This window comes from Sapajus apella, unplaced genomic scaffold (genome assembly GCF_009761245.1).
Source record: "Sapajus apella isolate SASKATOON/1434 unplaced genomic scaffold, GSC_monkey_1.0 scaffold1, whole genome shotgun sequence".
NCBI classification, from domain to species: domain Eukaryota; kingdom Metazoa; phylum Chordata; class Mammalia; order Primates; family Cebidae; genus Sapajus; species Sapajus apella.
In genome coordinates this window covers 6,567,253-6,593,688 of record NW_022436941.1, presented here as the reverse complement: position 1 = coordinate 6,593,688, position 26,436 = coordinate 6,567,253, and the positions used below count along the sequence as shown (strand labels likewise).

Here is a 26,436-nt window from a genome sequence, read left to right as displayed (position 1 = left end):
TAGCTAGAAAACAGCAGTGAGGTGTTTTTGCTTTTTGATGTGGGGTTTCGCTTTTTGCCCAGGCTGGAGTGCAATGGCACGATCTCGGCTCACTGCCAACTTCCACCTCGAGGGTTCACGTGACTCTCCTGTCTCAGCCTCCCGAGTAGCTGGGATTACAGGCGCCTGCCACCATGCCCAGCTAATTTTGCATTTTTAGTACAAACAGGATTTCTCACCATGCTGGCCAGGCTGGTCTCGAACTCCTGACCTCAGGTTATCTGTCCACCTCAGCCTCCCAACGTGCTGGGATTATAGGATTGAGCCACTGCGCCCAGCTGAGTTTTTAACCCTAGATATAAATTAGAATCACTTGGGAAACTTAAAAATACCTGTGCCTGGGCCCTCCTCCAGCAATTTAAATCAGAATCTCTGCAGGCAACAAAGCTGAGAACCTCAGAAATAACTATCCTATTCCTGAGCTAAGTCCTTCTTGAAATTAATTGACAAATTTTAAAAATGCCTATTACAAGCCAGGCATGGTGGCTCATGCCTGTAATCCCAGCACTTTGGAATGCTAGGGTGGGCAGATCATGAGATCAGGAGACCGAGACCATCCTGGCCAACATGGTGAAACCCCATCTCTACTAAAAATATAAAAATTAGCTGGGTGTGGCGGCATGTGCCTGTAATCCCAGCTACTCAGGAGGATGAGGCAGAATAGCTTGAACCAGGGAGTCTGAGTTTGCAGTGAGCCAAGATTGCACACTGCACTCCATCCTGGTGACAGTGTGAGACTCCATCTTAAACAACAAAAAACACAACCAAAAAACCTATACAGACTAAGAATCCCTTTTTGAGACAAGGTCTGGCTCTGTCACCTAGGCTGGAATATAGTATCACAATCTTGGCCCACCGCAACCTCGCCTCCTGGGCTCATGTGATCCTTTCACCTTCGCTTTCTGAGTAGCTGGGACTACAGGTGCTATGCCACCACGCCCCACTAATTTTTGTATTTTTTTTTTGGTAGAGATGGGGTTTTGCCATGTTGGCCAGGCTGGTCTTGAACTCTTAACCTCAAGAGCTCGGCCTGCGCCGGCCTCTCAAAATGCTATTACAGGTAAGAGCCACAGCACCCGGTCTGTTTCTTAGAATAAAGCTCTGTAAAAGTTTATTAATGAAAATCCTATTCTAATGCTACTAATTGAGAAATCAACAATACCCAACATAGTGATTCCCAACCAACCATATATATTTTAAAGAAAATTACCATACTTACCATTTTCCTTACCACAGCCATTTCAAAAGAAGGTAGGGTACTAACACTTTCTAGTTTAGATGGCCAGAGCCCAGTCAGTCTCTATAATTAAACAATTACTTTAAACCCTATTCTAAGACCAAGCTACTCTTGTCACAAGCCCCATTATGCTAACCACAAAATTCAAGAGAATTTGTGCCTGGCCGTTAACACCACATGTCAATTACAATACATGTATTCCTTAGTCAATTCTGGTATCACAGGACCTGAAAAATAGCTGCTTCGTGTCTAGACTACTTAGGCATTGATTAAAACCACTGCACACAGATAGGCTATTTGTTCAGTTGAAGAGAAAGGGCAGAAAGTGACAGAGCAACAAAAAGACACACACACAGAGAATGTATTTCTTGTGAAAGAAAAGAATGAAATGAAATGTAGAAACCTTAATGGCCTTTTGCTTTGGAAAATTAACTCCACAAGCGACCAAAAATACTAACAATTAGGTCAGAAAAGACATTAAATATGTATGTGTTCCTTAAGCATCTTAGAAAGTGGATATGCTATAACTTCCCTTTTGGTTCCAGATTCAACACAGCACAAAGGAAGAAAATTTTTATTTACTATACTCACAAGTATGATTAAGTGTTCTTGTTTACTCAGGTAGGTTAAAATATCAAGTATTAGTTCCCACAGAACTGTTTTTAACATCTAATCCTCTTCGAAGGACAAAAGGGGGAAAAACTCATTAAATGCTGAACACTGCCACTTCAAGTACCATTTTTGTCTTTGGGTGAATGTACATAAGACTAAACCATGACCCAACAATAGTTTCCATTTTGTTTCACTAGTATCACTCAAAGAACTTGACACAGACTGATGCTTTAACAGCTTTCTTATCTGAGACAGATTTAACTCTAAGAACATATGACTTAACAATGTACAAAGATTTGTTAGGAATTTGCCAATCTGTCCATCATTTTGAAGAGTCCATATAATATACATAGCAATATAATATTCATAACCAGAAACTGCACTAAGTAAACACATCATTTAGTTTGTTAAGCTCTACCTGAAAACATGCCGTTTTATTAAAACAAAACCCAAAGACTCAAATCTCAAGTTATATGGTTTTACAATGAAGTCTTACTGAAGCAGCACAGATTTTCTGTCTTACAAACAAGTTAATATGCATGAAGAACCCACAAAGTGCACACCAACAATGTGACAAATTGTAATATGTGAAATACAAATAAATCCTGGAGTTAATCTGAAGAATGTCAAGGAGTTACCAGAGAGGTTATGTAGTGCCCTTGATTTTTATTTTACCTACAAGTCTACAAATTCTAAAATTTACTCAATTGATTTAATTTTTTAATAAACAGCACCAGTCTTGCCCATTGATACAATTAAAATTTGACCTTCTCAGTTCTTAGTTCACAAGTTTATTATGAAAAACACTGCAGTGCTCTTGTGCAGTCACATCGTCTTACAGGAAGGGGAAAAAACAGTTCTGTTCAAAACAACTCACCAGGTTCTGACAGTAACAAAGAACAACATAGGGCTGAGATTTGAGTAAGGAATAAACTGAGTGCAGACAAATCATATAATTAAATTAAATGGTATCCCTGAAAATAAAAAAACAATTTCAAAACTCACAAGTAGAGGGGAGGCCTTGGTACTTATTTTTAAAAATGTTCATTAAGCTCCAATGATTGTTTGCTGCTATCCTTATCTACAGTCATGCTGAGTAAAGCTATAGCTAAATGGAAGTTAAATTGTATTCACGAGGTGTTAATGTTTACATCTTATTATCTGCAGTCTCTCAGAGAAAGCAAAAGTAACTACAAATAGCGCTATGCCAGAAACTGGTTTCTTGACCAACAATGTCGCTTCAGCATGCAATGAACTGGTTCATTCTAAAGTGGTCACGGCTGTTGATGACAAGAGGCTTTGTATATTTATATGGCACATCTTTTGGTCCGTGTGAAAACAAGTTTTTTGAATGTTAACTATTTTCTGACACTTTGGAGTTACTGTTGCTCTTCCCATTTCCATTAGGTCAATATATGGTTCATGGCAATACTGTACAAGTTTAAAATTTCATTACAGGAAGTAGTCTGGGGTACGACGAGTAACATGTGGCTCGCCTCTACGAGGTGCTGGGTCAAACTGCAAGCTGAAAAACAAGACACATTCATAATTTATGTTCCAAGACATCCATGTATTGACAAAATCAAGAACATGAGTCTTCCATACTTTACACTTCCTATCCAATTTCAGCTTGTCTCAATGTAATAGAACCCTAATGATAATGGTCTGTTAACTATACTCCACTTGAAAGAGTTAAGCAACTTCAGTCACAGAAACTATGCTTTTATGAAAACATGGTTTTAAAAGTGAAAAACCTAGTCATTTATACTAGGGTCTATACATAATAAGTTCCCGTTGGTGTGTTTCAATGTAAGTCTACTAAAAAAAAAAAAAAATCTTAAAAATAAAAGTTGGACGGTGGCTCAAGCCTGTAATCCCAGCACTGTGGGAGGCCGAGGCAGGTGGATCACGAGGTCAACAGATCGAGACCATCCTGGTCAACATGGTGAAACCCCATCTCTACTAAAAATACAAAACATTAGCTGGGCATGGTGGCGCGTGCCTGTAATCCCAGCTACTGAGGAGGCTGGGGCAGGAGAATTGCCTGAACCCAGGAGGTGGAGGTTGCAGTGAGCCGAGATCGCGCCATTGCATTCCAGCCTGGGTAACAAGAGCGAAACTCCGTCTCCAAAAAAAAAAAAAAAGTTGGAATCTAGCATAGCATAATCACTTAAACTTTAAACCTCCCATTTAGAACTATGTATTCAAGCTGGGCACTGTGGCTTACACTTGTAACCCCAACACTCTGGGAAGCCAAAGTGAAAGGATCACTTCTGCCTAGGAGTTCGAGACAAGACTGGGTAATACAGTGACACCCCCTCTCAAAAAATAAATAAATAAACAAAATAAAAACCTACATATTTACCAATTCAATCAACTGTTCAGGCAGGTAGAAGTACTTACAAAGAGTATTTTAGAGTATCGTCAAGTTCCATGATTGCAGCTTGGTTACCACAACGATAACAATAGTTTGGAGCACTGAAAATCGTTACTACATTCCGGTCATGGCACCAGTTATAACCCTACAAGGAAAAGGAGATAAATATCTTACTTTACTCCCTCATTTACAACTAAATGTTACTTCACTCGAGAGAAAATCTCTACTCATTCCCACCCCTGCCAAAGAGGCTTAAAAAATGTTAATGCTTTTTTTCTGGATGACTTACAAATTTGCGTTAATAATAATGCCTTTTCATAGAACCTGTAAATATCCCTTTTTATACAACCTGTAAATAACCCTTTTTATACAACCTGTAAGACACACATGTATTTGTTTTCCCCCTAATTACAAAACTCAGTCTTTTACTACTAGAAATAAATTTTAAAAAAGCCTTTAACAGCACCAACCACCAAAGAATAAACTGCTTCTTATGTATCTGACTTGCTGAAAATGGTAGTGTCTCATTAGCCTCTTCTACTGCAGTGGCCTTAAAACGTGATTTAAGAATAAGTATTTATTTGGCCATTCTCTAGAGAGGTAGACACCTAATCCTGGAGACCAGAACCTCACTAACTTTCTTGTCATAGGTAAAGGCCTATTAGTGTGGTTCACTGCCCAGGAACAAATGAGACATGCCTCTTGCCTTTCCAGCCTTGCTTCCTCCAAGTCCATCCATCTGAATGTACAAGCTACTGCTGTTACTTTTCGTTTAGTATTGTTCACAAATTTATCTTTAGCAAAGTCAGATTTTATCAATACCCACAGAGTTGTACTAGTATTAAACTAATTAGGACTTTATTTTTTAAAATATGCTCATCAGTGTGCCATGTCAAGAACTTTAGCCCTGGTCAGGCACGGTGGCTCCCGCCTGTAATCCCAGCCCTTTGGGAGACCAAGGTGGGTGGATCACGAGGTCAGGAGAATGAGACCATTCTGGCCAATAAGGTGAAACCCTGTCTCTACTAAAAATACACAGATTAGCTAGGCATGGCAGTATATGCCTGTAATCCCAGCTACTTGGGAGGCTGAGACAGAATTGCTTGAACCTGGGAGGTGGAGGTTGCAGTGAGTCAAGAAGGCGCCACTGAACTACAGCCTGGCAAAAGAGCTAGACTCCACCTCAGGAAAAAAAAAAAAAAAAAAGGAACGTTAGCCTCTTCCCCTGCTTTCAAATCACCTGTAATCCTACCCACCAAAGGACCATTTAAAACATTTTAGTGTATTTCTTTCCAGTCTCTCCTTCATATATATGTGTTAAATACATGAAATAAACAGTGGGATCATAAAATATTATACACACACTCCAACTTCCTACATCTTACTTTCCCACTCTTAAATCCCAAGCACTTCCATTCAGAATTCTCTGAAAACATGTTAACGGTTAATTAACTGTAATCAAAAGCTTGAGCTTTTAATTCTAGTATGCATCTACTGAAAAGGCTCACCCTATAATGGCAAACTCATCAGAAGGAACAGATAGAATTTCTCACAAAAGTCATTAATTTAAAATTCCCTAAAATCTTTCCTTAAGTTTACTAAGAAGCAAGTCATATTTCAAAGAACAGAGCATACCTCCATCACTAGCTGGTGAGCTCTAGACACCAACGTGAGGCCATTGGCATGATTAAATGTCTCAGAAATATCTTGTCCAAAGGTGTAACCAGCTCCCCGAGGAGATATGCCCCAACCACCACGGTCATCTGGATCTGACCACAGCAAGTCACACATTGGACCCTAAAAAGTAACTTCAAGTTATAAACTGCCTTTCACAAACATGGTTAACACAGTATTTGAGTAATGCAACAGAAGCAGCACCTAAGTCACCCTTTTTGAGTGATGTTTGTGGAAAATGCTAATAGATTGTATAGTTGAAGTCAAACATCTGCCATCAAACAAGATGTATTTTCTAGCAGTCTTTATGAGACACAGCTGACATCCATGGGGCCCAACAGCAACATGCCCTAATTAATCTGCCCATATTATGCAAATTTCAGAGCTACGAAGACAGACAACCTAGGTCCTAATAAACCCAGCTCCATAGCTGTTGTGATCTTGGCAGGTTTCTTAATGTAGCTTCTTCTAAACAGGCCAGACAATAGTGCTCACACCTCAAGTTGTTTTTTAGAATTAAACGAGAGAATGCATATAATGAAATAACTTACAATTAAACTTCTCCACTCCCTAATATGTTTTCTGAAAAGATTTTATCAAATAAAAGTCATACCTCATGGGGAACTTCTTGTAGGCGATCAAGTGCTCTGATATGATCCAGTGTATCTATAGATGGCGAGAGACCACCATGTAGACAGAAGATCTGAAATGAGTGGTTTAAAATGTTAACCTCACCTAAAAAATTGGTAAACATTCTTGGCTGGGCACAGTGGCTCATGCCTGTAACCCAGCACTTTTGGAAGCTGAGGGAGGAGGACTGCTTGAGGCCCAGAGTTTGAGACCAGCCTGGGCAACACAGCCTGTGTCTCTATAAAATTTTTTAAAAAATGAGCCGGGTGCCCCCACCACTTGGCCCCACTGGTGTTTCTGTGCTCTGCCTGAATGAGGGTTGACTCTGCAGGGTACATCTTTGCTCCAGCCCACTCTAAATTACTCAGTACACTCTCATTCTTCCTAACAGACCATTGCTGTCACACCCCGACTCTACCTTAAACAGCTCCTTTGAGAAAACTTCTTGGATATTACTCCTATTCCCTGCCAGACACTAATGTTTTCATACTCAAAAAATTTTCTTGTAAGTTCTTTTGTGTACACATCTACCTAAACCAATAATTAGCTCCTTACATCTCCCAGGCTTGTCCAAAAACAGTCTGAGAGGATATATGGATTACACCATCCACCTCTGTGATCCCACCATATAGTTCAGTGCCTGATATAAATAATAACGCACTTTAAAAAACTGGACACAATTACTTGTCAAATTAAATTTTTTTTTAAGTTTGAATGAATGCTATCAATTTCTACTAAAATATATTCCCAAAGGGGTATAAGAATGGAGTCAGCTGGGTACAGTGGCTCACACCTGTAATCCCAGCACTTTGAGAGGCCAAGGCAGGTGGATCACAAGGTCAGGAGTTAAAGACCAGTCTGGCCAAGATGATGAAACTCTGTCTCTACTAAAAAAATACAAAGAAATTAGCCAGGTGTGGTGACAGGTACCTGGAATCCCAGCTACTCAGGAGGCTGAGGCTGAAGCAGAGAATTGCTTGAACCCAGGGAAGTGGAGATTGTAGTGAGCGGAGAGTGTGCCACTGCACTTCAGCCTGGGTGACACAGCAAGACTCCGTCTCAAAAAAATAAAAACAAAAAAGAGTGCAAAGGGTCACGAGCACCTCAACATTAAAGAAAGCAGAGTCTCTGAAATAACCAGCAAGGAGTTTTGAGATCCACATACCTGCCCATCCACCAAGGCAGTGAGAGGAAGATAGTCAAAAAGATCTGTAAAATATTTCCAAACATTTGCATTTCCGTATTTTCTTAAACACTCATCATAGAAACCATAAACTTGTGTGATCTGTCTGCTCTCATGATTCCCTCGAAGAATGGTGATGCGTTCACGGTAACGAACCTACAACAACAAAATGGAAAACATAATCAACTAGCTTTCAAGAACCAATGACAATCCAGGAAACATTCTATAGAAAAAACACTAGAATTACAATTTTGTTGAAGAACCAGCACACATCTTCTATCATACTGAACCAAAACCGCAGCTCTACAAAGTTTTTAAATCCCCATGGTGTGTTTGCTCACCACATCTCAACTAAAATCAAACTCACTCTATCACCAGCTTTATACCAAGCATAATCAATGGTATATAAAACCCCACACATAAATTACTTTACAGTTCAATAATTTTTCAAAAATTTATGGTTATGCAACAATCACCACAATCCAGTTTTAGAACCTTTCCATTATCCTGAAAAGATCCCTCCTGCCTGTCTGCAGTCACTCTCCACTCCCACTCTAGCTCCTGGCAACCACTGATTTACTTTCTGTCTTGAGTCTGTCTTTTCTAGAAATGTCATATAAATGGAATACAAAATGGAGTCTTTTGTATCTTTTGGCTAAATGTCACTTAAATATTTTTGAGGCTCACCATGTTGTAGCACAGATTAGTGGTTTGCTCCTCTTCATAGTTGCACAGTCCTTCAATGTAGGGCTATACCATTTCTTTTGTTTCTCTATTCACAGGTAAGATACCAGGGTTTTTGGCTAATATGAATAATGTTGCTATAATCATTTGCATGGAAGTTTTCCTGTGGACACATGCTTTCATTTCTCTTGGAAAGATTCCTACAAATATAACTGTTGGGTCACGTGGTAATGTTTAACTTTTTGAGAAACAAAAAGTTTTTCAAAGTGGCTAGACCACGTTATACTCCCACCAGCAATGCATGAAGATTTTTATCTCTAGTACTAACCAACACTTGGTATTATTTACCTTATTGATTACAGCTATTCTAATATGTGTGAAGTAGTATCTCAGTTACTTTAATTTTCATTTCCCTGATTATGAACGATATCAAGCATCTTTTCATGTGCTCACTGGCCACTCATGTATCATCATCTTGGGTGAAGTATCCATTCAAATATTTTGCCCATTTAAAAAGTATCTGTCTTTTATTCACTATAGAAGATATATATATATGTATGTATGTATATATTTGAGGCCAGGCAGGGTGGCTCACGCCTGCTGTGCCAGCAATTTGGGAGGCCAACGCCAGCAGATCATGAAGCCAGGAGTTCGAGACCAGCCTGGCCAACATGGAGAAAACCGGTCTCTAGTACCGATACAAAAAATTGGCTGGGTGTGATGATGCACGCCTGTAATCCCAGCTACTTGAGAGGCTGAGGCAGGAGAATCGCTTGAACCCAGGAGGCAGAGGTTGCAGTGAGTGGAGATCATGCCACTGCACTCCAGCCTGGGTGACAGGGCAAAACTCCGTCTCAAAAAACAAAAAACGAAAAAATTGAATACATATACTTTTTTTCTGGTGTCATATTTTGAAGAAAAATAATCTTAATTTTGATAAAGTCCAATTTTTCCATTTTTTATGGATCATCCTTTTGTTGTATCTAAGAATCTTACCTAACCTGACAAAGATTTTCTGATTTATTCTGGTAGTTTTATAGCTTTAGCTCTTAGGTTTAGTTCTACCATACATTTTGATCCATTTGCTTCAACATCATTTACTGAAAGGAACATCCTTCCCCCAGGTATTCTTCTGCTAAGGTTGCCACAATAAAGCATCAGAAAATAGGTGGCTTAAACAACAGAAATTTATTTCCTCACAGTTCCAGAGGTAGAAGTCCAAGATCAAGGTGTCAGCAGAGTTGGTTTCTTCTGAAGGCCTCTCTCCTTGATTTATGGATGCTTATCTTCTCCATCTGGCTTATCTTCTTCCCCATCTGCCTGTGTCCTTATCTCTAATAAGGACACCACTTACAATGGATTAGGGTCTACCCATGTGACCCCACTTTACCTTAATTAACTGTCCAAATGCAGTCACATTCTGAGGTGCTGTGGGTTAGGACTCAAACGAATTTTGGGGGCTATAATTCAGCCCATTACACCTTCATGAATTAGTCTTTTTTTCCTCCAAATAGGGTCTCACTCTGTCGCCCAGGCTCAAATGTAGTGTGATCATAGCTCACTGCTGCCTCAAATTCCTAGGCTCAAGCAATCCTCTCACCTCAGCCTCCAGAGCAGCTAGGACTATAGCACATGTCCCCGTGTTTGGCTAAAGTTGTTTTCTGAAGAGATAGGGTCTCACTAGACTGCCCAGACTGCTTGCATAAACTCTTAAGGGTAGCACATTCATTCCTCTTTGAGCACTAGGATTCATCCTGGGTTTTTAGCACAGCTTAGCTCCTTTCATAGTATTTAGCGTCACTGCAGAAACATTCCACCATCTAGTCGAACTCCTTCATTTTACAGATATAGAAAATAATGACCTCCAAAAATGTTTTGTAGCACTCTACACAATTTAGATATTCATCACTATGCATTCAGCTCTTGCTAAATACACATCTCATTGCTTCTCTAATATTAGAAAAGTCTGACAGCCATTTTATCATTTTGAATATTCTTTAATAAAAATGAATCTGTTGCCATGGAAGAGAAAAAAAAATCTCCCCAAGATTTTTGGGTAAAGTCAAACAATTTATTTCAAAGGAAAGGCAGAGAGGCCTGCCACCCTAAAAGCTGTTTACCACTTTCTGCTTCATGTTCAGATCATCCGTACATTTTGCAAAGCTACAACTGGTATGTAGCGCATGTAAATTTGGAACTTGCTTTCTTCAGTTCTAGATTTTTGGTTTTTCAGAAACACAGGGGTCTTGCTTTGCCACCCAGCTGGAGTGCAGTGATGCAATCATGGTTCACTGTAGCCTTGACCTCCCAGGTTCAAGCAATCCTCCCACCTCCGCTTCCTGAGTAACTGAAGCTACAGGTGGGCACCACTGCACCCGGCTAGTTTTTTTTTTCCCCCCCCCCAAACTTTTTGCAGAGATGGGGTCTATGTTGACCAGGCTGTTCTTGAACTCCTGGACTCAACTGATCCTCCCTGCCTCCCCAAGCCTCCCAAAGTGTTGAGATAACAGGCGTGAGTGAACCACTGCACCCAGTCTATTCTAGATTATATCATTGTTAATGGCTGAAAACTATTCAACTTAGATAAACCATAATGTACATATTCACTATTAAATTTTAGATAAAATATTTTCTTTAATTTCTTCCTCAGAAAAATTCTTTTTTTCTTGAACTTCTTCCCTTTTTTTTTGAGACAGGGTCTCACTGTCACCCAAGCTACAGTATAGGGTGGCAAGATCACGTCTCACTGCAGCCATGACCTCCTGGGCTCAAGCAACTCTCCCCACCTTAGTCTCCTTAGCAGCTGGGACTACAGGCCTCTGCCACCCCACTCAATTTTTTTTTTTGAAGACGGGGTCATGTTGCCCAGGCTGGTCTCAAACACCTGGACTCAAGCAATAAGCCCACCTTGTCCTAACCTCAAAAAGTGCAGGATTACAGGCACAGGCCACTGTGACCAGCTGATGTACACATTTTGCCATTTGGTATGTTTATACATTTACAATACTTCAAAAGTTATCTAAAAACACAACTATAATTAATTACATTACCTCTCCATATACCAATTTACTGACCTAAAATATCTATTTCATCAGCACTCTAACATTTTTCTTTTGTGAGATGGAGTCTCCCTCTGTTGCCAAGCTGAAGTGCAGTGGCACAATCTCAGCTCACCACAACCTCCACCTCCTGAGTTCAAGCAATTCTCCTGCCTCAGCCTCCAGGGTAGCTAAGATTACAGGCACCTGCCACCACACCCAATTAGTTTTCGTATTTTTAGCAGAGATAGCATTTCACCATGTTGTCCAGGCTGGTCTCAAACTCCTGACCTCAGGTGATTGCCTGCCTCGGCCTCTCAAAGTGCTAGAATTACAGGCATGAATGAGCCACTGCACCTGGCCTATTTCTTCAAATAATATGACTGAGACATTCATTCCCTTCCTTTTGATTCTCTATCATCCCCTTACTCAGAATGCAGACGCCTATGATTTGTAAGTCCAAAACCCAAACATATATTCCTAAATGTAGAATTTTGTTTTAAAATTTAACACTCGGGTAGAGGAAATAATTGGGAAAAAACATTCAAGAGAACTGTCTTACCCATTTCAACATGCCCCAACAAAACTGAAATTACCTTAAGAGCTACAAGCAGTGTAACTGTTTCAACTGAATAATATCCTCTGTCAACAAAATTTCCCATAAACAAGTAATTTGTATCTGGGAGAAAATAATTGGGAAAAAACATTCAAGAGGACTATCTTACCCATTTCAACACGCCCCAACATAAAAGTGAAATTACCTTAAGAGCTACAAGCAGTGTAACTGTTTCAACTGAATAATATCCTCTGTCAACATAATCTCCCATAAACAAGTAATTTGTATCTGGTGATTTGCCACCAATTCTAAACAGTTCCATGAGATCATGAAATTGCCCATGCACATCTCCACAGACAGTGACTGGACATCGAACCTCTTGCACGTTGGATTCTTTCGTCAGGATTTCTTTAGCCTACAGATGGGAGACAAAAATAAGGTAATACATTTGGCATTAAATAGTATTAACAAAGATATGTTTATTTACGCTTAATGTAGCTTTAAGGGGCAGACTCAGTATCAGTCTAAGATAAAATTGCAGGCATTTATGATCCCATTAAAATAAGCGAGACATGACTATAATCCATTAGCTATCTCACCCTGTTAGCTAGGAAAACAAATGTGCATAAAGGTGCACAACCTATTCCTATCATCAATACCAGGAGTTTTGTTTTGTTTTTTTAAACCTATCAAATTGCCATCTAATTAAATACTAACAAGATCATTATTAGCAATCATATAAAATCAATGAAAACAGAACAGGACATTCAGGTACCTACTTCTTTACCTTTACAGTTCTAATACAATGTGGTACTCAAGGATTCTTTTTTTTTTTTTTTTTTTTAAGACAGTGTCTCATTCTGTCACCCCCAGGCCGGAGTGCAGTGGTATGATCACAGCTCACTATAACCTGGACATTCCCGACTCAGGGAATCCTCCCACCTCAGTAGCGGGGACCACAGATACACACCACCATGGCTGGCTAATTTTCACAAACTTTTTTGTAGAGATGGGGTCTCACCACGTTGCACAGGCTGTTCTTGAACTTCTGGGCTCAAGTGATTCTCCAGCCTCATCTTCCCAAACTGTTGGGATTACAGGCACAAGCTACCTCATCTAGGCCCTACTTAACTTTTTAAAAACATGTTTTTAACCAGGCACAGTGGCTCATGCCTGTCAGAAAATCATGTGCTCAACCATCTGAGTGACTACTATGTGCCAGGCCCCTTGCTAGCAACTGGACATATAGCGGTGAACAAGATGGCTCATTCCTACTGCAGTAGAGGGGAGGACCACAAACAAGTAACCAAGCAAAAAGTACACTGTGTTAAGTGGCACGAAGGAAAGGGAGAGGGTAACTGGAAGAGATCATTTTACATGAGATATCAAAAAACAAATTACCACAGAGAATTGTTGCTAAAGAGCCAGGACAACCATAGATGACAAGAACTGGGTTCAAGACAGTGGTATACAATCTTAGCTGTACATTAAAAACCCCAATGGCAACCAGGTTCAGCGGCTTACATCTGTAATCCCAGCACTTTGGGAGGCCGAGGAGGGTGGATCACTTGAGGTCAGGGGTTTGAGACCAGCCTAGCCAACATGGTATATAACCCTGTCTCTAATAAAAACACAAGAAAACTAGCTAGGCATGGTGGTACATGCCTGTAGTCTTAGCTACTTGGGAGGCTGAGGCAGGAGAATTGCTTAAACCTGGGAGGTGGAGGTTGCAGTGAGCCAAGATTGTACCACTGTACTTCAGCTTGGGCAACAGAGCAAGACTCTGTCTCAAAAAATAAAAACAAAACCCCAATGCCTATCCCTTCCCCTAATCAAGTCAGAATTTTGGCAAATGAAACCAAATCATCAATAATTTTTAAGCATCCCCACCCCTCCTTTCTTCAACATGCAACCAAGTTAAAGAACCGCTACTTTCAAGTCTTCAAACATTTTTGGGAGCCTATTTCAGGACACCCACCAACCACTGACATCTGTAAAGTGATCTAACATTTTACCAAGTTTAAAAGAAATTTCCACTGTGCTTCAAAAAGAGGTATCTTTTTTCGGCTTACACTGTGATTCACGTTTGTAATCCCAGCACTTTGGGAGGCCAAGGCGGGTGGATGGCTGCAGCCGAGGAGTTCGAGACCAGCCTGGAGTACAATGGCATGATCTCAGCTCACTGTAACCTCCACCCACCAGGGTCGAGCGATCCTCCCACCTTAGCCTCCATGAATAACTGGGACCACAGATGTGCGCCACTATGCCTGGCTAATTTTTTGTAGAGATGAGGTTTCACCATGCTGTCCAGGCTGGTCTCAAACTCCTGAGCTTAAGTGATTTGCCTGCCTCTGCCTCCCAAAGTGCTGGATTATAGGCGTTAGCCACTGCACCCGGTCTGAGATATCTCTTAAGAAATATGTACAACTCATTATTATTAAATTCTATTTCATTTTGAAATTTTTCTCTCCAGAATAATTCCAACGTCCCCTGATTTATTATCACTAAAAAACAAATTCACGAGGCATATTCCATTACAAAATCTGTCTGGCATTAATACTACATCTAGTGTTTTTAGCACCTATCATGTATTAATGAAAATAACTGAATGAAATGGTAAGTCCTACAATGTGAAGAAACTTCAAGTTATTCAGAAGTTTTAAAAGTGCATGACGTAAGAAAACAGACGATAGGCCAGGTGCGGTGGCTCATGCCTGTAATCCCAGCACTTTGGGAGGTCAAGGCGGGTGGATCACGACTTGAGGTCAGGAGTTCAAGACCAGTGTGGCCAACATAGTGAAACCCCATCTCTACTAAAAGTACAAAAATTAGCTGAGCGTGATGGCACATGCCTGTAGTCCCAGCTACTCAGGAGGCTGAGGCAGGAGAATCGCTTAAACCTGGGAGGCAGAGGCTGAAGTGAGCCAAGATCATGCCACTGTACTCCAGCCTGTTGAGAGCAAGACTCCGTCTCAAAAAAAGAAAAGAAAAAGAAAACAGACGGTTACATAGCATGTAAATCTTGCCATCTTGTAATTTTCACATTTAACTCTATCAGAAGTTAAATGTTAATGTACATCGGTGTATAGCTGTTTACCTGTAAGGGTATTCCCTGTATGAATAATAAAAAGTTGACTTTTAGGACTGCCTGAAGTTTAGGACTACAATTGACTCAAAACTTCTATTCAAATCATGAAAGGAAAATTAAGTCTAAATACTGTTACTTTTATTTCAATGTAGGCAAATCACAATGATAAACACATAAAAAAATTTGGCATAGACAAAAAAGAAATGTCCCTTCTACACAATCCCACCCTCTTTGGACAAAGTAACCAATGAAATTTTGATGTATAGACGCTCCTCAATTTATAACACAGCTGCATCCAGATAAACCTATCATAAATACAAGCAAGTCAAAAGTGCGTTTTCAGACTACAATGTTTTCAATTTATAATACATTTATCTGGATATAGCCCCATCATAAACTGAAGAGCATACTGAATGTCTATCATTTTCGCACCATCATTAAATGGAAAATCAGAGATTGTATATCCTTTTAAAGCGTTGTTTACAAATTTTACATATATACTGCATGTCTACAAAAACAATAGTTTTCCTTGCATTTTTAAACTAGAAACAATATTGTTCAGCAGCCTGCTTTTCTAACAATATTTAATAATATATAACATTTATCGAGAGAGCTAGTTAATTTCTCATAGGGGATGCAGAGTATCCCCTTACCAATTACAAAGCAGAGGGGTGTGAAACTACAGCAATATATCTCCCTAGTATTTTCTCTTCTGTATACTTATGCAGGCACACTTCCTGAGAGAAGATACTATGAGTAAACTTAACTAGTATATCTAGTAGTTTGCTTTTCAAATGTTAAATTAGCAAATTGTCCTTTAAAATTAAAAAAAAAGTTAACTCAAGTGAAAATTTTAACCTGTGAATCTAGGACAGCCAACCAAAGCTCTTTCTTCCCTTCCTATCAAACTTCACAGACCAGAATAAGCATAATTAAATACTGGCGATAACAGTGGTATGTAGAAGCAATCATCCCTCAAACCAGGACAGAGTAAAAAAAAGAAAAATTTAAAAAATCACCCAGCCAACTATTAAGTAGATTTTAACAAAAATGCAACCTTGGAAAGAATCAGTTTTAAGCATGATTTCGGGTTTTTGTTTTTTTTTTATGGTCTCAACTTACCAGCTCTCAGATAGTTACTACAATAAAACAGACTACACCAGAACACTACAACAATAAAACCTACAGATGTTCATTTAAAAGATCGATTTGGGCCGGAAGCAGTATAATCCCAACACTTGGGGAGGCTGAGTCGAGCGGATCACTTGAAGTTCAAGACCAATCTAGCCAATATGGTTACACCCCATCTCTACTAAAGATAGAAAATAGCTGGGCGTTGTGGTGCATGCCTATAATCTCACCTACGTGGGAAGCTGAGGCATGAGACTCGCTTGAACCCAGGAGGTGGAGGTTGCAGTGAGCCAAGATCACACCACTGTACTCCAGCCTGGGTGACAGAGCAAGACTCTGTCTAAATAAATACATACATATATATATATATATATATATATATATATATAATTTTGGCAAGTGCAGCGACTCACGTCTGTAATCCCAACACTTTGGGAGGCAGAGGCGGGAGTACTGCTTCACAAACTCAGGAGTTCAGAGACCAGCCTGGGCAACAACATAATGAGACCCCTCTCTACAGAAAATGAAATATAAAATTAGCCATCCATGGTGGTACACACCTGCAATTTCAGGTACTCAAAAGGCTGAGTTGGGAGACTTGCTTGAGCCCAGGAGTTCAAGGATGCAGTCAGTCATGATCACTTGACCCCAGGAGGGTCAAGGATACAGTGAGCCATGATCATATCACTGCACTCCAGCCTGGTAGCCAACTATCTCAAAAAAAAAAATTTTTTTTAATAAAACAAAGATAAGCTGTGCTATTACAAGGAGTTAGGCCTTGTAAATCCTGAAAGCACCTAGTGGCTTTATGGATCACCTCCAGACCTTTACCAACCATCATTTTCAAAGCTGGCTATACAATCTCAACTCTTTAATCTCTTTAATATTCAAAATAAATGGCAGAACCAGACTTTTAAAACAACTTAATTGACATTTGAGATTTTTTTATTTTTAATAACCACCTTTCTACTCTGGCACTTTCACTTCTATAAAGTCTCATGTCACCTCTTATGAACTAAAGGACAAGCAAAAGCAAAACAAACATACCAAACCTTTTTCCAGGACCTCAAATATCTTAGCTAATATGATTAACATCTGGGAAAAAAAAAATCATTTTTAAAAGAATGTAATTAGGGCCAAGATCAGTGGCTCACGCCTGTAATCCCAGCACTTTGGAAGGTCAAGGCCAAGGATGGATCATTTGAGGTCAGGAGCTCAAGACCAGCCTGACCAATGTAGTGAAACCCCAGTTCTACTAAAAAGCCAGGAATGGTGACAACACACTTGTAATCTCAGCTACTCCAGAGGCTTAGGCAGGAGCATCATTTGAACCCAGTGAGCCGAGATCGTGCCACTGCACTACAACTGGAGTGACAGAGCGAGACTCCATCTCAAAAAAAGAATGTAATTAGTACCATACTGGTTTTGACTTACCAGAACCCTTCTGAAATTCAGTTAAATGGTATAGACTAAAATGAATAAATTCAAGCAAACAAAGATTTGGTACAAACTTCTGAGAACAATGTTAACACTGGAATGAGGCTATTCTCTTAATAAGATCTTATCACAATTAACTGTGGGAAGTTAACATTCTGCCCTAGAATCCAAAAAATATGCAGATTCACTTGAAGGAAAGCAATCTTTGAAGATACTTTTTAAATCTTTTTTTTTTTTTTTTTTTTTTTTTTTTTTTTTTTTTTTTGGCAAGAAGATCTTGCTCTGTTGCCCGGGATGCAGTGCGGTACCATCATGGCTCACTGCAGCCTTGATCTTCTAGGCTCAAGTAATCCTCCCACCTCAGCCTCCAGAGTAGCTGGGACTACAGGCATGTATACCACAGAGAACACTATCTTATTACCAATGTCCTCTCAGCATTCCGGTTTGGATTCAGAAATCCCATAACTTTATTTCCAATCTACTATAAAACAATCAGTTGTAAGACAAATGATCCACAGACTCAACATTCTTGAATATAGGCCATCATCACCACCATAGTAACATGAAATTACAAACAAATCAGGTTTAAACTAGACCTCATAAATCATCCATGCTATTTTTCATGGAAGACATTTTTTTTTTAGACACAGTTTTACTCGTCACCCAGGCTGGAGTGCAATGGCGCAATCTCAGCTCACTGCACCCTCTGCCTCCCGGATTCAAGCAATTCTCCTGCCTCAGCCTCCCGGGTAACTGTGTTTATAGGTGTGTACCACCATGCTCAGCTAAATTTTTTTTTTTTAAAATAGAGACAGGATTTCACTGTGTTGGCCAGACTGGTCTCGAACTACTTACCTCAGGTAATCCACCTGCCTCAGCCTCCCCAAGTGCTGGGATTACAGGTGTGAGCCACCATGCCCAGTGACAGACAATTTTGAAAAGCACATGAACCGGCTAGGCATGGTGGCTCACGCCTGTAATCCTAGCACTCTGGGAGGCTGAGGCCGCCGGATCACAAGGTCAGGAGTTCGAGACCAGCCTGGTCAACATGGTGAAACCCTGTCTCTACTAAACTATACAAAAATTTAGCTGGGCATAGTGGTGGATGCCTGTAATCCCAGCTACTCGGGAGGCTGAGGCAGGAGAACCACTTGAACCTGGGAGGCAGAGGCTGCAGAGCCAGACACCATCTCAAAAAAAGACATGAACCAACAACAGATTAACCAACCACTTATTTATAATTTTCAGCCAGGCACGGTGGTTCACACCTGTAATCCTAGCACTTTGGGAGGCCAGGGCAGATGGATCACTTGAGGTCAGGAGTTCGAAACCAGCCTGGCCAACATGGTGAAACCCCATCTGTACTAAAAATAGAAAAATATTAACCAGGCATGCTGGTAGGCACTTTTAATCCCAGCTACTCGGGAGGCTGTGACAGGATAATCGTTTGAACCTGGAAGGCGGAGGTTGCAGTGAGTAGATACTGTGCAACCTGCACTCCAGCCTGGGTGACAGAGACTTGGTCTTAAAAATAATAGTAATTTCCTTAAGAGCATACAATAACTACAGGCATGTCTCATTTTACTATGCTTCACTTTACCACACTTTGTATATACTGTATTTTTTATAAATCAAGGCTTTGTGGCCACCCTATGTGGAGGAAGTCTATCAGCACCATTTTCCCACCAGCATATGCTCACTTCTTGTCTTTGTCACATCCTGGTACTTCTAAAATTATTTCAAACTTTTTCATTACTATTGTATCTGTTATGGCGATATGTGATCAGTGATCTTTGATGTTACTATTGTAATTGCTTTGTGGCACTAGCAAAAGAAGAAGTCACCTAGGACTTTACTACAAACTGTGCCCATAAGACAATAAACTTAATGAATGTGTGTATTCTTACTACTGCTGACCAGCCATTCTGTCTCTTCCTCTCTTTGAGCCTCCCTATTCCCTGACACACAACAATATTGAAATTAGGCCAATTAATAGCCCTACAGTGGCCTCCAAGTGTTGAAGTGAAAGGAAGAGTTCCATATCTCTCACTTTAAATGAAAAGTTAGGAATAATTAAACTTAGTGAGGAGAGGGCATATGGAAACTCAAGACAGGCCTAAAAGTAGGTCTCTTGCACCAAACTGCCAAGGTATAAATGCAAAGGAATAGTTCTTGAAAGAAATTAGAAGTGCTACTTCAGTGAACAGATGAATGATACGAAAGCCAGTTGTAGGTAACCTCCCATATGGGCACCGAGGAAAGAGGCCTAAGCAGAACCCTAGCACAGTTAGGGCTTGAAGACTATCTCACTTTAGAGTGTTACTACTCAGGTATTTCCTTTTATATAATCCTTTATATAACCATGTATTAGTTTATAAAAGTAGGGCTTGAAGAATCCCTTTATATAATCCTCTCTATATAATCATATAATAGTTGATAGTATGGGTGCCTAAAGAATATTTCCCTACATATATATACAAATCTTAGTTCATAATCGGAGGAATGCCTAGAGTAGACACAGTACAGAGCATGAATTAAGGAATAAGCAGCTTATAATCGGAGGAATGCCTAGAGCAGACACAGTGCAGAGCATGATTTAAGAGAAAAACAGTTATACCAGGACAAGAATCCATGGCCCAAGCAGCAGTGTTCAACATCGTAAAGATACCCGCTGTATAGCAGGTTTGGGGCAAAAGCCACTCCTCCTGATAAAGGAGTTTGAGGACCTTCCTCCAGTTCTTGTGGAAGACTGCCCTCAGACCGGCAATCCACCTTGGTGACAGTGAAGTTTATCAGCTCTTGCTACTGTGCTGCTCAAAAGGCATCTTCCCATAGAACTCATTGGAAGCTGGCAGCAGGTGACACAGCTTGACAGCTCTGTCACTGCTGTGAGACTTAAAGCATCGCCCCATAAATCTTTAGAAGTAGTTTGCCCATAGATAGAAGTACTGCACACTGCATCCTCTTCACTGTGTACGGTTCACCTTCAAGCCTCGGTGACCTCTTACAGCACATGGCCCTTGCCTTCTCGGGAATGGGCCCCTTGCTGCGCACTGTCCACCTCCTAGCCTAGGTGACCTAATGGGGGTAGGCCCTTGTTTTATTGCTCATGACCCTATCACTATCCTTAAAGATGATTTCACTCACTGCCTTGCCCCCTAACCTATACACAATAAATACTCATGCTTCTGGACAGTCGGGGCCTTGCCTGACTCTGCTCATAGATGGCATGGCCCCTCGAGCCCAGCTGCGTTTTCCTTTACTTCTGTGTCCTGTCTCTTTATTTCTCGGATCCTGCACCTCAGCACAGCATAAGGCACACCCCATGACCCTGTAGGGCCATCAACCCTACACCAGTCTTACTGCTGATATGGACAAAGTTTTAGTGGTTCATATAGATCAAAACAGCCACAACATTCACTTAAAAGCCAAAACCTGATTCAGAGCTAGGTCCTAATTCTTCAATTCTATAAAGGCTCAGAGAGGTGAGGAAGCTGCAGAAGTTAAGCTTGAAGCTAGCAGACTGGTTCACGAGGTTTAAGCCATTTCTAGAACATAAAAGTACAAGATGAATCACCAAGTACTGATATAGAAGCTATAACAAGTTTCCCAGATGATCTACCTAAGACAGTGATGAACATGACAACACTAAACAACAGGTTTTCAATGTAGATGATATAGCCTTCTAGTAGAAAATGTCACCTAGGACTTTACTAGCTAGACAAGTCAATGCCTCGCTTCAAACCTTCAACAGTCAGACTAACTCTTGTTAGAGGCTAATGCAGCTGGTCACTTTCAGTTGAAGTCAATGCTCATTCACCACTCTGAAAAGTATTCTTAAGTGCTAAACTGTTCTTTAGCACTTAAGAATTACATTAAATCTACTATGTCTGTGCTCTATAAATGGAAGAACAAAGCCTGGATGACAGCGTATCTGCTTACAGCATGGATTACTGAATATTTTAAGTGCATCATTGAGATCTACTGCTCAGCAAAAAAGATTCCTTTCAAAATTCCTGCTCAGCCTGGGAAACATACCAAAACCCCATCTCTACAAAAAAAAAAAAAAAAAAAGTAAAATATTAGCTGGACATAGTGGTACATACACCTGCAGTGCCAGTTACTTGGAAGGCTGTGGCGGGAAGACTGCTTGAGCTCAGGAATACAAGATCAGCCCTGGCAACTTGACAAGACCCTGTCTCCACAAAAAAATAAAAATTAACTAGGCATGGTGGTATACTCTGTGGTCCCAGCTGCTTGGGAGACTGAGGCAGAAGGATCACTTGAGCCCAGGAGTTCAAGATTCCAGTGAGCTATGATGATGTCACTGTACTTCAGCCTGGGCAACAACACCATCTCAAAATAAATAAATAAAAGCACAAAATGATTACAACCATGTCAAAATTCTTTGCATTAAAAAAGGCTGAAAAGGCCAGGCTCAGTGGCTCACGCCTATAATTCCAGTTACTTGGGAGGCTGAGGCATGAGAATTGCTGAAACCCAGGACATGGAGGTTGCAGTGAGCTGAGATCGTGCCACTGTACTCCAGCCTGTGCAACACAATAAGACACTCTCAAGAGGGGGGGGGGGGGGGGGGCTGAGAAAACATTAAAATGTTAAAAGATTATTTCAATGAAAGCTGTAAGATACATAACTATCTTATTCTTACCAACCAGAACTCTTCTCCTTTCTATTATCTTTCAGTTTTTACTCACAGAGGTCTCTTATTTATAACAAGTCAGCATCTCATTTTGTGTCCTAAAATTTCATACTGACTCAACTTTCTATATTATGGTGATTATTTAAAACTACATTATATCCTCCTAAATAGACCAATACGTGTCCAGTATTATTGCTTATCTGAATTATTTCCTTTCAGAAAGTTTTAAATTGTGGGATGACAGGGCAAAATAGCATTAACTCTTTTTGTTTCACGTGTACCACAAAACTCAATTATGCCAATTTGTTATGCAATAAATGAAGGAATATATTTATTCTCAGCTATTTCAGATACAAAATGTGATCTCACCAATTTAATTGGCATTTTTCATTTCTGAATACAAACTTTTTATTCCATGTTTATTTACTATCAGTTATTTCTCCTCTTATAAAAGTTGTGCATACATGCTTCTGAACATCTAATCAATGAGAGCTAGATGATGTTCTTAAGAATCTGCACAAACTATTTTAAACCGTTATTTAAAATAACTTTTTGGTTTTCTCTCTCTCTCTCCTCCTCTCTCTTTTTTTTTTTTTTTTTTGAGGCGGAGTTTCACTCATGTTACCCAGGCTGGAGTGCAATGGCGCGATCTCGGCTCACCGCAACCTCCGCCTCCTGGGTTCAGGCAATTCTCCTGCCTCAGCCTCCTGAGTAGCTGGGATTACAGGCACGCGCCACCATGCCCAGCTAATTTTTTGTATTTTTAGTAGAGACGGGGTTTCACCATGTTGACCAGGATGGTCTCGATCTCTTGACCTCGTGATCCACCCGCCTCGGCCTCCCAAAGTGCTGGGATTACAGGCTTGAGCCACCGCGCCCGGCCTCCTCCTCTCTTTTTTAGACAGAGTCTTGCTCTGTCACCCAGGCTGGAGTACAGTGACACAATCTCCGCTCACTGCAACCTCTGCCTCCCGGGTTTAAGCGATTGTCCTGCTTCATCCTCCCAAGTAACTGGGACTTCAGATACATGCCACCGTGCCCTGCTTATTTTTGTATTTTTAGTAGACATGGGGTTTCATCATTTTGGTCAGGCTGGTCTTGAACTCCTGACCTCATAATCCGCCCACCTTGGCCTCCCAAAGTGCTGGGATTACAGACATGAGCCACTAGGCCCAGCCTGCTTCTCTCATTTTTAAAATATAGTCAAAAATTTTCTATGCGCATTTTTGCTTTGTAATTTTTCCCCTAAAAATTACAAAAAAAAGAGTTATCACATCTTGCCATTTTCAAAGAGTTTTTCATTTTAAAATCTATACTTTAATCCTATGATTACAAGACAACTACTCAAGCTTCTTTTTACATCAGCATCTTAAACCTGCATAGTTAACATTATGACATTAACTTTAAATGTTTAATAATGATCTTGAAGTATTCTGGAATCCTAAAGAAAAAAAATCAATGAAATGGGACCTAAGGCTTGAGAGGTATCTAATTTTTATTTATTTATTTACTTTTCTGAGACAAGCTCTTGCTCTATTGCCCAGGCTTGGAGTGCAGTAGCATGATCATGGATCACTGCAGTCTAGATCTCTCCTGGACCCAAGCAATCCTCAGCCTCAGAGTAGCTGCAACCACAGGCATGCCACCACGCCCAGCTAGTTTCTTTTAAAAAATTATTTGTAGGGCCAGGTGCGGTGGCTCATGCCTGTAATCCCAGCACTTTGGGAGGCCGAGGAAGGCAGATCACTTAAGGTCAGGAGTTTGAGATAGGCCTGGCCAATGTGGTAGAACCCCATCTCTATCCCAAAAAAAATACAAAAATAATCTGAGTGTGGTGGCGCTTGCCTGTGGTCCCTAGCTACTTGGGAGGCTGAGGCAGGAGAATCACTTGAACACAGGAAGCAAAGGTTGCAGTGAGCCAAGATCACGCCACTGCACTCCAGCCTGGGCGACAAGGCAAAACTTCATCACAATAAATAAACCTTTTTTTTTTTCTCTGGTAGAGACAGGGTCTCACTATGTTACCTAGGCTGGTCTTGAACTCCTGGGCTCAAGATATCCTCCTGCCTCAGCCTCCCAATGTGCTGAGATTAAAGGCGTAATCTCAGGCCTACCCTCTAATTCTTTAAAAACCGCTCACCAATGTTTAATGTATACAATAATTCCTAAGCAGACTCTCATTCCTTGAAAACAGGTAATATTTCCTGAACAAGTGCTTTTTCAGAGAAAAGATGAAATTGAGAGAACAATCCTTATTCTTCAAGTCTGGAGGACTTGCGTACTCCAACCAAATCAGATTATGTCATTCAACAGCAAGGCCATCTGAGAGCAGCAAGTGGCTTTGATGGACAACAGAGTACTCTTGCCACTACCCCCCAGCTCAACCTCCCAAAGTGCTGGGATTACAGGCTTGAGCCACTGCGCCCGGCCCTTTTTTTTTTAATGACAGAGTCTCGCTGTCACCATGCTAGAGTGCAATGGCATGATCCCTGCTTACTGCAACCTCCGCCTCCCAAGTAGCTGGACTACAGGCGTGCACCTATGTCCAGCTAACTTTTGTATTTTTAGTAGAAACGGGGTTTCACCATTGTTGGTCAGGATGGTCTCGATCTCTTGACCTCGTGATCTGCCTGCCTTGGCCTCCCAAAATGCTGGGATTACAGGCGTGAGCGACGGCACCTGGCCCCAAGCTCGATTTTTTAAGATAATTTAATCAGATTTCCAGCAAAATTTTTTCTAGTCTCAAAAACAGTTAATCACATAGCAGTACCAAATCTGGCACTAAAGTATACCAAGAAATAACTTGCTTCAAATACTACTTCCCATCTTTTGGGTTAAAGTTCATTTTTGTTGTTAGCTACATGAAAGACATCATGATGTAACTAAAAGCATTTTCCTAAAGATGTAATATATTAAAAGTGGTTTCAGCCAAGCACAGTGGTTCACTCCTGTAATCCCAACACTTTGGGAGGCTACGGTGGGGTGGATGGCTTGAGGTCAGGAGTTTGAGGCTAGCCTGGGCAACATGGTGAAACCCCACCCCTACTAAAAATATAAAAATTAGCCAGGATTGGTAGTACATGTCTGTAATGCCAACTATTTGGGAGGCTGAGGCTGGAGAATCCCTTGAACCCAGGCGGAAGTTGCAGTGGGCTGAGATCGTGCCACTGCACTCCAGCCTGGGCAACAGGGTGAGACTATCTCAAAAAAAAAAAAAAAAAAAAAAAAAAACAACAACAACATAAAAGGCAGTTTCCTACAAAAGAAAAAGATATTCAAACACAGAATATCCTGAGGGAAAAGTGTTCAGGTTCATCACGGATCAATGATCTATAATTAACTAAAGAAACCTATTTTTTTTTTCTGTATTAACAGTAGTCTCACTATATTTATATAGCCCAGGCTGGTCTTAAACTCCTAGTCTCAAGCGAGCTTCCAGCCTCAGCCTCCCAAAGCACTGAGATTACAGGTATGAGCCACAATGCTTTGGCAGAAATCAAGTTTTTGCACCATAAATTTTGCCCTTGGTCGAAAATGTCAATGTTGGCCCTAACATGTCTCCTCCACAGGATCAAACTCAACAACAGACACAAATAACCTCTTTACAACTTTAGTACTAGTACTGTTTGACAAAGGAATCTCCATTTTTGAAAGTAATTTTACTGTTACAAGTCCGACTATTGGCTGGGCATGGTGACTCTGTAAGCCCAGCACTTTGGGAGACCGAGGCAGGTGGATCACCTGAGGTCAGGAGTTCGAGACCAGCCTGACCAACATGGCAAAACCCGTCTCAACTAAACATACAAAAAATCAGCTGGGCATGGTAGCAGGTGCCTATAATCCCAGCTTCCCAGGAGGCTGAGGCAGAAGAATCACTTGAACCTGGAAGGCAGAGCTTGTAGTGAGCGGAGATTGCTCCACTGCACTCCAGCCTGGGGGACAAGAGCGAAACTCCGTGTCAAAACAAAAACAAAACAAATAAATGTCTGATTAATTCTAACGTTCACTGCAGCTCTAGTTCAAGTAAATTTAACATTTCATATCCTTACCATATAGTTTGACACTTCTACCAATATAAAAACATAGAAGA

At 40.6% G+C, this 26,436-nt stretch overlaps 1 protein-coding gene across 2 annotated transcripts in view; it reads right to left on the bottom strand.

The window, feature by feature from the left end:
- Positions 1-1,836: 1,836 nt before the first annotated feature.
- Positions 1,837-26,436, bottom strand: part of PPP2CA (protein phosphatase 2 catalytic subunit alpha) — a 32,949-nt gene continuing 8,349 nt past the window's right edge. The window contains exons 2-8 of one of the 2 annotated variants that reach the window (XM_032251401.1): positions 12,280-12,445; positions 12,071-12,114; positions 7,735-7,908; positions 6,553-6,642; positions 5,901-6,062; positions 4,292-4,410; positions 1,837-3,413 (exon numbers count right to left, since the gene is read on the bottom strand). In XM_032251401.1, the coding sequence (XP_032107292.1) occupies positions 3,341-3,413; positions 4,292-4,410; positions 5,901-6,062; positions 6,553-6,642; positions 7,735-7,908; positions 12,071-12,114; positions 12,280-12,445 (828 nt within the window). In that variant the 3' untranslated portion in view covers positions 1,837-3,340. Of the gene's footprint in view, positions 3,414-4,291; positions 4,411-5,900; positions 6,063-6,552; positions 6,643-7,734; positions 7,909-12,070; positions 12,115-12,235; positions 12,446-26,436 lie in introns of both variants that reach the window. The other variant, XM_032251438.1, reaches the window with a different exon arrangement.